The 15,992-nt window shown below is 36.0% G+C and overlaps 2 protein-coding genes across 2 annotated transcripts; both read right to left on the bottom strand.

The window, feature by feature from the left end:
- Window positions 1–294: 294 nt before the first annotated feature.
- Window positions 295–10,207, bottom strand: LOC135216154 (cytochrome P450 9e2-like). The gene is made up of 7 exons (XM_064251263.1): window positions 10,051–10,207; window positions 7,274–7,455; window positions 6,414–7,098; window positions 3,440–3,658; window positions 2,639–2,699; window positions 2,187–2,377; window positions 295–604 (listed from the first exon to the last, which is right to left on the bottom strand). Exons 2-7 carry the CDS (start codon window positions 7,451–7,453, stop codon window positions 435–437), a joined length of 1,506 nt encoding a protein of 501 aa, XP_064107333.1. The 5' UTR covers window positions 7,454–7,455; window positions 10,051–10,207; the 3' UTR covers window positions 295–434.
- A 1,686-nt stretch (window positions 10,208–11,893) lies between these two features.
- LOC135216153 (cytochrome P450 9e2-like) lies at window positions 11,894–15,818 on the bottom strand. Its single transcript, XM_064251262.1, has 5 exons — window positions 15,211–15,818; window positions 14,842–15,060; window positions 14,005–14,065; window positions 13,549–13,739; window positions 11,894–12,819 (listed from the first exon to the last, which is right to left on the bottom strand). Exons 1-5 carry the CDS (start codon window positions 15,812–15,814, stop codon window positions 12,650–12,652), a joined length of 1,245 nt encoding a protein of 414 aa, XP_064107332.1. The 5' UTR covers window positions 15,815–15,818; the 3' UTR covers window positions 11,894–12,649.
- Window positions 15,819–15,992: the final 174 nt, after the last annotated feature.

The following is a 15,992-nucleotide window of genomic DNA, read 5'->3' as shown; positions in this document are numbered from 1 at the left end:
GTTCGAATTTTATAATCAATTTAAATCGCATGTAGATACCAGTTACCTCAAGATGCTAACTTTTTAATTGCAAGAAAATTATCAAGGTTACCTAATAGGCCATCTTTCTAAGGATCTGCATAAGCACCACTGAAATTACAATACTATTGAGAAAGAATGCTTTATGGCATTGTCAACGTCAAAAACTAAAAATTACATGAGAAGAGGTAAAGTATAATTACAGTTTGTCACAGAGTCTTGTCCCGAACTGAAGGATAGTAGGCATAGATAGCCTTGATTAAAATGAAACAAGAATTCTACTCAGAATAAAAATGTTTATATTTGATCCGTTTGCAAAACTAATTCACCTGATGATTATTATAGAAAATGATTGAAAACAATGGAACACACACACACTGATATTTGGCCTCACCCTTATCCCAGTTCATTGATTTTCACTCTTCATTTAAAGGTTCAAGAAGAAGGAAAAGTTCTTTTGCAGGTTTTAAGAGAAAACCCCCAGTTGACAAGACGAGTTCTTCTTTGCCAGGAGGTATTTTCAAGTCTGCTGCCAGGACCAACTTGGCTATGCCCACTTTTGCTTCCATCTGGGCAAAACGCATCGCTGAAATATGTGAATGAGAAACAAGAACGATAAGTATGGGGCCAGAGACTCCAAGACATGATTCCGAGATGCGCATCCTGTAAGAATATGATCTGGAAATCATGAAAAACTGTGAATCTCATATCAGATATTATCTTGTTGATAACTTTTGTTTTAGGAATCGTAAATGTGATTAGTGCTTAAAATTGATTGGAGCAAAAAGTTAAAACTTTGCTGGCTGCAGACACAAAAAATCTCAGATCTTTGCTTAAGTGCACAATATGTCAGGATATGAACAAAGATTCCTACGATTTTCAGAATTTGTCACCAGCAATATTTACTAAATGAATGGGTGTCGAGCTGTTACACAAGAGAGAAATAGTAGGATTTATTCTGTTAAAAATTTCTTGAGGAACAACAACGCTTAAAGCCTCATTTACACGAGTCAAGTAGAGAGGCAAGTCAAGTGTGCAAGTCAAGTTAGAATCAAGCTGACAGTCAAGTTGAAGAGCAAGTCAAGTGAATAGAGAGACACGTCGTCTATTTTGAGGCAAGTTGCTTCTCCTCTATTCACCAATGGCAAGCTACTTGCTATCTACTTGACCTGTGTGAACACGCACTTGACAACGCTTATCATCTTCCATTCCAACTCAGTTGCAGGACAGAGGTTGTGCCGAATACAGAAATTTTATTTTACTCATTGTTTTGTTTTATATATTCAGAATGCCTGCAAAGCGGACTGAAGATGTAACATACAAGTTTTTTCAATTGTATATGGAGCGTGAGTGTTTGTGGAACATGCATACCGAAATATATCGAAACAAAACGGCACGACAGAGTGGTCTCATGGACATATGCAAGAAAATGGAAATTAAAAACTATACAATTAATGATGTAAAACAAAAAATTAAGAGTTTAAGGACAACATTTATCTGTATCTCTGGGCCAACTTCAGAAGTAGCTCATCACAAACTCTTGGGGACATTATTAAGCAGGATTTATATTCATTGGGATCTTCACAACACAATTCTCTTAAAAAAGTTGCTTTTCTGGAGTAACCTCCTCCTCAACTATATCTAAAATCTCGCTGGACATTAACTTAGACACATTTTTAATTACAGTCTTCGTAAGATCCATTGTAAAACAAAGAACATATGTGCATGCTCCAAATGCACAGCACAAGCTGAGAGACTAGTTGTCTGATTCACTTGCTTTGTGTATACAAGCACTTGCTCTATACTACTTGCCTTTAAAAGAGAAGCAGTCCACTTGCTCACTTGACTTGCATCTCTACTTGACCCGTGTAAATGGGGCTTAAGAGAAAAGAAGAAGGCTCAATTTCTGATGTGAAGTAAAATGCATGTTGTTTAGGAATAATAAGTAAGATAATTTTCTACCATAAGGCAAAAACCTGTTATCACCATATATAACTTTAGTGGTGTGGACTGAACTTGATAATGCTTGTTTACATTGGTTATATTTGAGGAAGAAAATCACACTCTTACGGGAGCAAAACCTTGCACATCCACTGAGTGTTCCTCCTCTTTTGCTTAAGGTTTTATTATCTAGTCAATCACAGCAATAAATCTGTCGACATACTTACCAATACAATTCCTTGGTCCCAGTCCAAAAGGTATGTATGTGTAATTTGTCACGTTTTTCTTGTTTTCTGGCAGGAAGCGTTCTGGTCTGAAGGCTTCTGGCTCTGGCCAGTATTTCTCGTCATGGTGAATAGCCCAGACTGGCACTTGAACGTACTGACCTTTGTTCACTGTGACATTAGTTCCTGGAATGCTGTTTATGAAGAAAATATTATGCAAATAAAATATGCTACATCACTGTGCAGGCTTTCCAAATAGATATCTAGAAACAAATAGCAACGAATTCTCATTGTAGGAAAATTATAGTCATAATTTTCTTAAAAGATAACTTATGCCTGAACTACAAGCTACAACACTTTTAGTAGTTGACCCAAACAAATTATTATGGCCTATTATTTTATATATATAGTTATCATTGACAAAGTTTTCAATAAAATCTGCCAATTTCACTTACAGATAATCTTTGGAGCATTTTCTTTCTAGCCATGGAGCAGGTGGGTAGAGTCTCAAAGTTTCTGTAAGAACATCAGATTGATATCTCATTGTTTTTTTTTTATACAGTATTGTGATCCTGTATGTTTGGTTTTTCATCTCATATGAAAAAACAGACATCTCAGATGACAAAATTTGGTGCAGGTAATTCTATAGCTTAGCAGTAATTGTAAACACATAATCACATAACCATCGACCTCAGGAAGTTTGTAATTCTACAGAGCATGTGTGTGTAAACAACGTTTTGATAGTTTTGTAGCAGGTTCATGAGAGGAAGAGGGAGTCTTCTCTAGATTTATGGAAACGCTACTAAAAGAATGCTTCAAAAAATGCAGCAATTTCTGGCAGTATGAGAATAATATATGCTATGTTAGTTCTCCAACTATAAGGAAGGGAAAATAGTTGTTAATCTGAGAAACACTAAATGTTATTACGCAACTACAACTACATCAATTTATGATCAGATTTAGAGTTTTTAGGTTAATTTAGTTTTATATTTAAGACCCCAGATACTCTTTCATTAACTTTTCAGATGCCAGTACTGCAAACAACTACTCTATAGGAGATACAACATTCACACAAAACAGTTATAAATGCCACTGTGCCACAGTACAACAGCAGTATTGTGGTTTCTTATGTGACCAAGACTTGAAATTATCATCGGTAGTTACAAACTAGATTGACTAACTGATGTAATATAAGTTTTAGATGATTGTCAGGAAAATTCTCTTCATAAAAGTTAAAAAGGGAAAGTGAGGCTTACCTGATATTATGCCATCAAGGTATTTGGATTCCATAATTCCTTGGTAAGTTATTCCATCATATTGTTCAACAATGTCTTGTAGTTCTTGGCGGAGGCGTTGTTGTGCTTCCGGGTTCTTTGCCAACAGATAGGAAGCAAAAGCCAGAGTTGTTGCCGTGGTGTCATAACCGGCAATGATGAACAAAATGCTCTGAGCTATGATGGTGTCATCATCAAAATCTGCCAGAGAGGGAAGTCATTATGAAAATATGTGCAACCCACATAGGATTGTGATTGTGGTTATTTCATTCATTAGGAGTGAGTCAAAGTCATTACTGGAAACAGGCTGATTTCTGGTGGCCCGGCCCTAGCGGTTTTCAAATGCAAATATCTCCAAAATTATTGAAGATGAAAGAAAAATTCTTTCGGCAGATAAAACCTTCACATTTAAATGGTGTTTTGATTATTGATTAACCCTTAAACGCCAAATGGACGTATTGTACGTCGAGTCAAAATCTCCCCCGATTGCCGAATGGACGTACCATACGTCGACTCAAAAAAGTTTTTTTTTTAAATTTGCGGAAAAATACTTATAGGCCTACCAGCCGAAAACTTTTGAATCGCGCCTTGGGGGATGCTGGGAGTTCACGGATCAAGGCGTTGTTTTGTTTACAATCGTTACGCAGGCGCGCAAGCGCGAATTTCTTTCTTATCGCACTAAAAAGTATCAGTGACACATCTCAAAAATTATTTCGTCACTTTGACATAATTTTTGCACCGTTTTAAATTATCCGTTACATGAAGTATTATATATGAATATGTGCGCAATTTCATTTAGAATACAACAAAAAAATACTCATGATTGTAACTTTTATCATTTATGAAATATTTCCATATAAATAACGATAAGTGCCAAAATTTCAACCTTTGGTCAACTTTGACTCTACCGAAATGGTCGAAAAACGCAATTGTAAGCTAAAAAGCTTATATTGTAGTAATATTAAACTATTTACCTTAATTTTGCAACAAATTGGAAGTCTCTAGCACAATATTTCGATTTATGGTGAATTTATGAAAAAACTTTTTCCTTACGTCCGCGCGGTAGCTCTTCCGAAAAAAATCATACATGCGATTGTGGTAATGTTTGCACCATTTTAAAATTAGCCATTACATAAAGTTTTATATATATGGAAATGTGTGCAATTTCATGCACAATACAACTAAAAACAACCCATGGTTGTAGCTTTTATCAGTTTTGAAATATTTTCATATAAAAAATGATAAGTGACAAATTTTCAACCTTAGGTCAATTTTGACTCTACCGAAATGGTCGAAAAACGCAATTGTAAGCTAAAACTCTTATATTTTAGTAATATTAAATCATTTACCTTCATTTTGTAACAAATTGGAAGTCTCTAGCACAATATTTCGATTTATGGTGAATTTATGAAAAAAATAACATTTTCCTTACGTCCGCGCGGTAACTCTTCCGAAAAAATCATACGTGCGATTGTGGTAATGTTTGCACCATTTTAAATTAGCCGTTACATTAAGTTTTATATATGAAAATGTGCGCAATTTCATGTAGAATACAACGAAAAATAATTGAAGGTTGTAGCTTTTCTCATTTTTGAAATATTTGCATATAAATCACGATAAATAGAAAAAAAACCACGTTTGGTCAACTTTGACTCTACCGAAATGGTCGAAAAACGCAATTGTAAGCTAAAACTCTTATATTTTAGTAATATTCAATCATTTACCTTCATTTTGCAACAAATTGGAAGTCTCTAGCACAATATTTCGATTTATGGTGAATTTATGAAAAAAACTTTCCTTCCCTCCGCGCGCGGATTCTCCGCCATAAATCGCGAATTGCGTAAATCGCATTCTCGGAAAATTTGTTCCGTTTCATATTAGGCATTTCATAGAGTTTTATATATGAAAATGTGCGCAATTTCATGTAGAATAAAAGGAAAAATATTTGAAGGTTGTAGCTTTTCTAATTTCCGAAATAATTGCATATAAAAAAAAATTATACAAAAATTTCGACATTGGTCATTTTTAACTCGTCGGAAATGGTCGAAAACTGCAATTGTAAGCTAAAACTCTTACAGTATTGTAATATTCAATCATTTGTATTCATTTTGAAACAAATTGGAAGTCTCTAGAACAATATTTAGATTTACGATGAATTTTTGAAAAAAGCATTTTTTTACGTCCGCGGTTACGAATTCGTACATCATTTTGTGATAATATTTTTCCGGTGTTGCTTTTATTGTTTTACAATGTATTATATATCAAAATGATTGCAAGTTAGTGTACAATACAACGAAAAAAAAAGAAACTCGTTAGCTTTTACTGTTTTTTGCACAGCATGATTTTAATACAATTATGTATGAATTTTCTTTTTTTCGCTACCATATATCGCATTATTTACATATGATAATGATATGATTTTTCATTTCTGATAATTGCATACTAAACTTCAGGCAATGACAAAAAAAGGAGCCAAAAATGAACTTTTAATCTTCAAAACTAAGCGCGCTGTGATTTTTTGAAAAAATTATTTTTTCCGCTTCCGCGCTCACTCAAAACCGGCTCCGGCATTCGGGGGAGTTTTTTATTTTTACCGCTTCGGCGTTTAAGGGTTAAATCTTCCCAAAATTGATGATTTCAGCACCAAATTTCATAGTTTTCTCGAATACTAGGCTTAGTTAAACTGTATTCTTACCTCCGCCATAAAAAATAATTTGGCATTGAATCGCTTGTCATATTATGAGAAGTTTGATGTTGGAAAACTATTTGGAATGCAATTAACGATAATAATTATGTAGCAGAGAGTTCCGAGATACCTAGTTAACCCTTTGATGGTTTAACTTGAAGCTTCGCGAGTTATTGCCTTTAGGGCACCCTAGTGGCAAAACACAATACAGTTATATATTATCTAACAAAAAGTAATTTGTCCGCTAGAGTAAAAGTCAGTTCAACCTACCTTGCTTTTTAGATGGGTCAGTTAAGCCTTCTTCAGCCTGAGCTTCTAAGAGGAGGTCTAGAAAGTCTCCCCTTTTCAAGCCTTTCCTTCTAGAAGCTAAAGTTTCTTTGCAAACACTCTTGAAGAATTCTGTCTCCTCTAGGGATAGATATATTCCCAGCATTTTAAAGAATTTTGGGGCCATCATAAATATTATAAATTTGGCCATTCTTCGGATTCCCATATCAAAAAATGGTAGTACTTTTCTTGGAAATTCAGGATCTTCCTCTACGAGTGAATTGCACTCCAAGCCAAATGCGCAAGAAGCAATGGTGTCCATTGTGTATCTTCCAAAATTGAATTTCATGTCTACCAAAGATTTCTTAGAAGCCTCTGCCAGACTGAATGCCACAAGGGCATCGGCTTTGTCACAAACAAGATGGAACATGTTTTTCATTTTTCCAGATGTGAATGTTGGAGACATAATGGTTCGCAGTATTTTCCATTTTTCTCCATTTACGTTGGACAACATGTCATTCATAAACTTATCTTTCTCACAGGGCGATTGAATTACTCGCCGGTCTGTAAAGTGATCGAAATCTTTAATAAAGATACTTTTTATCATCTCTGGATCACTAACGTATAGAATTGGGGAGTAGAAAGTGTATATTCCAGCCAGACCATTCTTGTTATAATCCCGGTAGACCTGACAAAATGTTTGGAATTATTTTTCAGATTGAGCTCTGCATAGATTTTCATTAGTTATCTTGTACAATGCAGTATGGTTATTTGCTAAAACAAAAGAAACGAATAATTTTAAAATTCAAGAAACATTGACCATCAGATGAACTAAAGTGTAAGATGTTTTTCATGATACTCACTTCATTATCGAAAACCCATTTGCCTCGCTTGGTGGAAAACGTTTCTGTCATGTGGCCTAAGAGTGGTATAGTGGGTGGTGATAACACCCCACGTTTGGCCCAGTAGCTGAATTTGTGCTTGTTATAAAGCCAAAAGGTGGCCACTAAAATTACCAGCAGGGACAATGTTACCAAAACCATTTCTGAAAAAATTGTAAGTTATTAAAATGATTTTTTTTTTACTTTCTGTCACCTCTATACATGGGGTTTATGCGCTGGTGGCATTGTCTGTCCAAGTTCTAAACAGACCCAACTTTTGCCTCACTTTTCTGGTCGATCGACCATTCAACCTATGAAGTTGGATGAAGGTGAATTATATAGTATAAGAGAAAATGAAAGATAATTAGAGCACAATTATAAAGATAAAAGGAGAATGATATAATGCAAAGAATACAACTTGTAAAATCTTATGCAATTAACATTTACATGCAAAAAGAAAACCGGCAGCGTTTACAAAAATGCTCCGATTTCGTGAGGACCAGGACTTAGATCAAGGTACTGCCTGAAGGCCATTCATTAGCTCACTTTCACCACTCCATGATTCACAACAGTGCCACCATATTTCTGTTCTCAAAATGAACAGAATAGAATATTGGTCAGAACAGGACTTATTAGTAGATTCCATAGAATTTTAGGTCGATGTACTATCTTTTTGGATGAACGCAAAAGCCTAGTAAATACAGTTCCTGTTCCACAGAGTAGCATAACTGCAGACTGATTTTCTATTCTTCTGTGTTCTCCAAAGTTGCAGAGGAACATATTTGTAAGTTACTATATATAGTATGTGGAATATAAAGGATTGTTGGCTGTTAGTCAGTATGCATACAGGAAGTAGTTGGGTACATGCGATGCTCTTTTAGATTTTCCACCCCAGTCTCCCCTTCACGTGGATTGGACTCTGCTGAACGAATCTGAAACTTTTAACTATTCTAAGTAAAACGTTTGACTCACAACCTATTTTGAGAAACGGTAATGAAAATATTAGCAATTGCCGCACGGAAGTTTGGTAGTGTACGGAGGGACACTCATATTTTTAACTGATAAAATCCATGAAACCTGTTTTAGCTCATTTGTCCTCCCTTTACTAGAATACTGTTATCAGGTGTGGTTATCTGCTTCTGCAGAGTTTTATCTCTTTTAGATAAGAGCGGTTCATAGTGATAGGTTTCTGTTTCCTAACTGTTTAGTTAAGACTTGGTCCATTGACGGATGGCTTCTAGTTTGTCAGTCTTTTAACAGGGATTTTTCACATGCAATATTGATCATTGACCCTCTTTTCCTGCTGAGATCAACTAGATTCGCTGAATATGCACTTAATGTGCCTCGCTATCAAACTTCTCAGTTCCTGGGCGTCCCTTTTTCCTCACACCGTTGGACTGTGGAGCTGTCTCCCTGAAGGCTTTGTACAATTAAGAACTTTTTAAAACTTCAAGCAAGGATGCAAACGCTTTCTTACCCTCAAACAGTTCTCCTTATGTTTTGGTATTTCCCTTTTCGTTTATTTTTAATGTTTTTTTTTTCTTTTTTAATAACTGATCGTGATCGGTATGGTCTTGACTTCCCATCTCGGTGGCCGCGAGTTCGATTCTCGGACATTCGAATGAGGTGTTAGAGATGTGTATTTCTGGTGATAGAAGTTCGCTCTCGACGTGGTTCGGAAGTCACGTAAAACCGTTGGTCCCGTTGCTGAATAACCACTGGTTCCATGCAACGTAAAAACACCATACAAACAAACAAACATATAGCTCAGCAGTCTGGTTAAACTAAGATATACTTTTTTTTAATACCTTCTGTTACTTATTTCAAATGAAAACCATTTTCGTTGGACGCTTGAATTTCAAAATCAGTGGCCCTTGTGGACTTTTTCCATTTCAGTCGGGTTGGTGTTCTGAATAATAATGATGATAATAATAATGTGTCATAAAATTCCACAATTATATATTAGAGTATATTACTGTGTACAACAAACAGAGACTTTCGAGGTGTTCCTCATCAGTGTTGACGTTAGAATGTAAAGTGAGAAGAGGGTAGTTTCCTTCTGAAGAGCATCTAAAATGTGGGTGGGGCGAGAAGCTTGTCTTATAGTAATATAGTCTAATATATAATTGTCGATTTTTATGACGCAGATTGTTCTTCACGAGATTTAGAATTTCTCAAGAACAACAATAATAATAATAAATTTACCTCACCCGCGCTATGTCTTACGAGGTCATTCAGCGCTGAAAATAACGTTGAGGCATAAGTTAGGAGAGGGTGGGAAGTAAGATGGAAGAGAATATGAATGGAGGTATAGTAAAAGGAATGAAAGGGGTTGCAGCTGGGGGCCGAAGGGACGCCGCTGCACAGAACCTTGATTAACGCCTGCAGTGCAGCGGATGAGGCGCACGAAAAATAAATGTGTGTGTGTGTCTGGCAAATGGGTGTTGTCTCAATAATCACTACGTGCCTTTACTGTTGAACAGCAATTTGAAGCGTTGCATAAAACGTAAAGAATTTATTCACTTCTTAAAACTTACGCCATTAACGAGCGAGTCAGCATTTCGCTGACCTACGTGAATACGCCATTCATCTAAGGTGAATATGACCAAACTTACGATAGACAGAGGGTGTTGATAGCATTGATGATATACGTTCGACGAAGAACAATCATCATTTTTTTTCACCTTTAAAACAACTCTGTTGCATTGCTCAGAAAACCAGACAACAGGAAACAATGAAACAACAGCGAAAAGGCCTACTTGCACGTCGTCGATGTACACAGCAACGATAATCTGGCACCTTATTTAACCGACTTCCTTGGAGAAACTAAATCGTCATCATAAGACGAGAAGGACCTTGATCCGAAGGCAGTTGCCACATTCGCTTATGGGAGCCAATGTGCTAGTTACAATTATTCTGCAGAATCCTGCTAATCTTATCAACTGTGGTACAATGACTTTTATTGCAGATTCGAACCTTAGCAGTTGCTTTATCTTATATTTCTAAATACAGTGTTTATCCGGGCCAGATTATTTGGGCGTTGTACACCCACAGTGCTTTCGAAAGGCAAGAATTGGCGCTATCATTTTGTTTATGATACAGTGTTGTGAATTACGCAGTCCAAGGCCAAGGAAGTCTCGCATGGTCCGTAAATTCCAAATTCAATAATGAGATGAGAAAACCTGTTAGAAAATTGACTTAATTACATAAAGGACCAGTATAAGAAAACGCTTCCGAATATAATTTTACGCAAAGTGATCTAAAGTTTTCTCTTCTTTTTATCTTAATATTGAGTACTTCCCCAATTGCGTCATGTTAGGTTATCGCGTTTGTTATCAAATACAGTAACAATAGCTCCGTTAAATATCCATTAAAGCGTTTCTCTTACCACAAGGATAAAGGCGAAATAGGCTAAAATGATGTGTTTTTGTAGATTTTGCGATTTTTGCATATTTTTGTCTCTGTCAGTCTGTCCATGTATACTTGAGAGCATGCCATATCTCCTGAACGAATAACAGTATTTCGAACAACGAGTGATAGTAGAACAAATGAAGGACATGGCTGTATAGCCTTTCGCTGGTTCTGTTGTCTGTGTTTATTAACAAGGTCATCCCGAAAGACATCCCACTGTGACGCTTATACGAGAGAGAGAGAGAGAGAGAGAGAGAGAGAGAGAGAGAGAGGAGTAGACCTTCTTATGTATGTAATTATTTCTTATTTGGCTTTTCAATGCCATTTCAAGCCTGTCATCAATTGAAATGTGTATGATATATATATATATATATATATATATATATATATAGATATATATATATATATATGGGTGTGTGTGGTGTGTTGTGTGTGTGTGTGTGTTGGTTGGCGTGTGTGTATAATATATATATATATATATAATATATATAAATATTATATATATATGTATATGTATATAGAGCAACAAATCACTGTCGCCGTGTGATGATCATATATGCATACAGCCAGGAGAAGGGTGAAAAGAAATGACTTGAACCGAGCGCTTTCATGTATTTCTACACCTCATCAGGGTTCAGGTACAAGTGCCAAGAAAACAAATACAGAGTCACAAGAACACTTCGTGGCAAGACAAATGATGCTAAAAAAAACAAAAAAAACCACGCCAACAACTACCGAACAGTCCTGTTGCTTAATAGCCTACTTGTTTTAAAATACCCTTCGTTAAAATTTCATCAACTTTGTATAAACCTCGGCTGATATTTAATAAATGATCACAGTCTTGTTTAATTATGCAGGATTCTATTAAATTTCTTTTCACTAAATCTTTGCAAAACATAATTTCCTTGGAGTCCGTTTAGTTAATACCATGATTACTATTATTCATGTGTACAAAGAAATTGACTACTCTTGGGGTATGAAGTTAGGGGAGATAGAATGGCTCGTTCCACACACCACCTCCTCCATGAGAAGCCACACACTCTTGCAAAACACTAGAATGCGGCATGGGATACACGTACGGTTCCCGATAGTTACCAACTTGTTGAGCCACCACCCCGAGCCCCAACAAAAGGTGTCTGCGGACTTGCTGACAACATCCCTCAAGTAGATTGAGGTGAAGATAGACCGACGGTGCCAATCTGTCATTCTCATTAGTACTTATTTATCGGACTGAGAAGTTTTTCTGGAAATCAGTGGACACATACCTTTGGAGATTATCTCCTGTAGCCAGAAGGAGATGGTGTTTTTGGATACCTTCTGTTTGTGACGTCCTGTATTCACGAAAAGGCATTTGTACTCGGGGTCTGAAGTTCTTTGTATTATTTAATCATAGCCCAAGAATCATACAAGGAACAAGTTACACAGTCAGGGTGTAAATCTGTGGCTAAGAAAAAGGAAAACCTGTTACAGGCATTTTGATGCTTTTATAAGGTTCCTGTTTCCTTTAAATAAGAAATAATTAGTTTTTGCTACTTTGGTTTATCCGCAGAACTCATGGTGATATCTTTTTTATTCCAAGAAAGTTTTCAGGGATTTGGTTACTTAATATGCCATCTTTCTAAGGATCTGCATAAGTACCAACGAAATTACAATACTATTGAGAAAGAATGCTATATTGCATTGACAACATCAGTAACTAAAAATTACATGAGAAGAGGTAAAGTATAATTACAGTTTGTCACAGAGCCTTGTCCCAAACTCAGGGATAGTAGGCATAGATAGCCTTGTTTAAAATAAAACAAGAATTGTACTCAGAATAAAAATGTTTATATTTGATCCATTTGCAAAACTTTACCTAATAATTATAGAAAATGATTGAAAACAATGGAACACACACACACACACACAGTGATATATGGCCTCACCATTGTCCCAGTTCAGTGATTTTCACTCTTCATTTAAAGGTTCAAGAAGAAGGAAAAGTTCTTTTGCAGGTTTTAAGAGGAAACCCCCAGTTGACAAGACGAGTTCTTCTTTACCAGGAGGTATTTTCAAGTCTGCTGCCAGGACCAATTTGGCTATGGCCACTTTTGCTTCCATCTGGGCAAAACGCATCGCTGAAATATGTGAATGAGAAGCAAGAACGATAAGTATGGGTCAGAGACTCCATGACATAAATCAGAGACACGTTTCCTGTAAGAATATGATCTGGAAACCATGAAAAATAGTGTGAATCTCATATCAAATATTATTTTGTTGATAACTTGTTTTAGGAATCGTAAATGTGGTTAGCGCTTACAATTGATTGGAGCAAAATGAAAAAAATTGCTGACTACAGACGCAAAAAAGCACATATCTTCGCTAAAGTGCAAAATCTGTCAGGATATGAACGAAGCTTCTTAGGATTTTCAAAATTTGTGACCAGCAGTATTTGATAGATAAATGAATGGGTGTCGAGCCAGAAATAGTAGAGAATATGAATGAAAATTAAACTATCTTTTCAAAGGATTTATTCTGTAGAAAATTTATTGAGGGACAACAACGCTTAAGAAAAGGAGAAGAAGGCTCAACTTCTGATGTGAAGTAAAATGCATTTTGTTCAGGAATAATAGGTAAGATAAAAATTTTCTACTATAATGCAAAAAAAAAAAGAAAGAAAAAATATGGTATCACCATGTATAACTGTTTCGTCTGTGTAGACTGAACTTGATAATGCTTGTTTATATGGGTAAGATTTGAGGTAGAAAATCACAATCTTGTACATCCACTGATTTGTTCCTCCTCTGTTACATAAGGTGTTTACTATCTAGTCAACCACTGAGCAACAAATCTGCCGACATGCTTACCAATACAATTCCTTGGTCCCAGTCCGAAGGGTAAGTGTGTGTAATTTGTCAAGTTTTTCTTGTTTTCCGGGAGGAAGCGTTCTGGTCTGAAGGCTTCTGGCTCTGGCCAGTATTTCTCGTCATGGTGAATGGCCCAGATTGGTACTTGAATATACTGTCCTTTGTTCACTGTGACATTAGTTCCTGGAATGCTGGTCATTAAGAAAATATTATGCAAACGAAATATGCTACATCACTGTGCAAGGTTTCCAAATAGATATCTAGAAACAGATAGCAACGAATTCTCAGGAGGTTAGGAAAATTTATGTCAAAATTTTCTCAAAGGTAACCAATGCCTGAAGTACAAGCTAGAACACTTTCAGTAATTGGCCTAAACAAATTACTATGGCCTATTATTTTATATATATGTAGTTATCACTGACAAAGTTTTCAATAAAATCTGCTAATTTCACTTACAGATAATATTCGGTGCATTTTCTTTCCAGCACTGGAATAGGTGGGTAGAGTCTCATAGTTTCTGTAAGAACATCAGATTGATATGTCATGTTTTTTTTTTTTTTCATCTCAGATGACACAAAATTTGATGCAGATAATTCTATAGCTTAGCAGTAGTTGTGAACACATAATCCCAGAACGATCGAGCTCAGGAAGTTCGTAATTCCACAGAGCATGTGTGTGTAAACAACGTTCTGATAGTTTTGTAGCAGGTTCATGAGAGGAAGAGGGAGTCTTCTCTAGCTTTATGGAAACACTACTAAAAGAATGCTTCACAAAATGCAGCAGAGCCAATTTCTGGCAGTATGAGAATAATATATGCTCTGATAGTTCTCCAACTATAAATAAGGAAGGTAAAATAGTTGTTAACCAGAGAGACGCTAAACATTATTACGCAACTACAACTACATCGATTTATGTCAGCTTAGAGCTTTTAGGCTAATTTAGTTTCATATTTAAGACCCCAGATACTCTTTAATTAAGTTTTCAGATGCTAGCACTGTAAAAACTACTCTATAGGAGATACAACATTCACACCAAACAGTTATAAATGCCACTGTGCTACAGTACCACAGCAGTATTGTGGTTTCTTATGTGAACAAGACTTGAGATTATTATCATTAGTTACAAACTATATATTGACTAACTGATGTAAGATAAATTACATGGTCTTAAAACAACAAAGGCATTTGACACCGAAAACTAAGAAAGTGAATAATTCTTCATTTATATTAAAATGTTAAATGACTGTCAGGGAAATTCTCTTCATAAAAGCTAAAAAGTGAAAGTGAGTCCTACCTAATATAATGCCTTCAAGGTATTTGGATTCCATAATTCCTTGGTAAGTGATTCCATCGTATTGTTCAACAATGTCTTGTAGTTCTTGGCGAAGGCGTTGTTGTGCTTCGGGGTTCTTTGCCAACAGATAGGAAGCAAAAGCCAGAGTTGTTGATGTGGTGTCATAACCGGCAATGAGGAACAGAAGGCCCTGAGCTATGATGGTGTCATCATCAAGAACTGCCAGAGAGGGAGGACATTATGAAAATAGGTACAACCTACATAGGATCATTTTGTACATGGGATTCTTCATTCATATAACACTGTACAGTCACATGTCATCTAACAAGAACTATCTTTTCAGCTAGAGTAAAAGTCAGTTCAACCTACCTTGCTTTTTAGATGGGTCAGATAAGCCCTCTTCAGCCTGAGCTTCTAAGAGGAGGTCTAGAAAGTCTCCCCTTTTCATACCTTTCCTTCTAGAAGCTAAAGTTTCTTCACAAACACTCTTGAAGAATTCTGTTTCCTTCGGGGCTAAATGTAATCCCAAAATTTGACTGAGTTTTGGGGCCATCGAATTTATTATGACTTTCGTCAGTCTTATGATTCCCGCCTCGAAAAATGGTATTACCTTTTTTGGAAATTCAGGATCCTCTTCTACAAGCGAATTGCACTCCAAGCCAAAAGCGCAAGAAGCAATGGTGTCCATTGTATATCTTCCAAAATTAAATTTTATGTCTACCAAAGATTTCTTAGAAGCCTCTGCCAGACTGAATGCCACAAGGGCATCGGCTTTGTCACAAACAAGATGGAACATGTTTTTCATTTTCCCAGACGTGAATGTTGGAGACATAATGGATCGCAGTGATTTCCATTTTTCTCCATTTTCATTGGACAACATGTCGTTCATAACCTTATCTCTCTCAGAGTGTGATTTGAATATCCTGCGGTCTGTGAAATGGTCGAAATCTTTAATGAAGATATTTTTTATCATCTCTGGATCACACACGTAAAGAATGGGCGAGTAGAAAGCATGTTCCAGCCAGACCGTTCATGTTATAATCCCGATAGACCTGACAAAATATTTGGAAATAGTTTTCAGAATCAGCTTTGCATTGATTTTTATTAGTTATCTTGTATAATGCAATATTGTTATTTGCTAAAACAAAGGA

Source organism: Macrobrachium nipponense, chromosome 6, assembly GCF_015104395.2.
Source record: "Macrobrachium nipponense isolate FS-2020 chromosome 6, ASM1510439v2, whole genome shotgun sequence".
Taxonomy (NCBI): Eukaryota; Metazoa; Arthropoda; class Malacostraca; order Decapoda; family Palaemonidae; genus Macrobrachium; species Macrobrachium nipponense.
This window is presented reverse-complemented; position numbering and strand designations above follow the sequence as displayed.

Coding starts and splice junctions, on each gene's coding strand:
- LOC135216153 (XM_064251262.1), bottom strand. CDS start 15,814: ATGATAAAAAATATCTTCATTAAAGATTTCGACCATTTCACAGACCGC. Junction 13,740..14,004: donor AAATGCACCGAATATTATCT/GTAAGTGAAATT, acceptor CTTAATGACCAG/CATTCCAGGAACTAATGTCA. Junction 12,820..13,548: donor GGGACCAAGGAATTGTATTG/GTAAGCATGTCG, acceptor CACATATTTCAG/CGATGCGTTTTGCCCAGATG.
- LOC135216154 (XM_064251263.1), bottom strand. CDS start 7,453: ATGGTTTTGGTAACATTGTCCCTGCTGGTAATTTTAGTGGCCACCTTT. Junction 7,099..7,273: donor AATGGGTTTTCGATAATGAA/GTGAGTATCATG, acceptor ACATTTTGTCAG/GTCTACCGGGATTATAACAA. Junction 2,378..2,638: donor AAATGCTCCAAAGATTATCT/GTAAGTGAAATT, acceptor CTTCATAAACAG/CATTCCAGGAACTAATGTCA.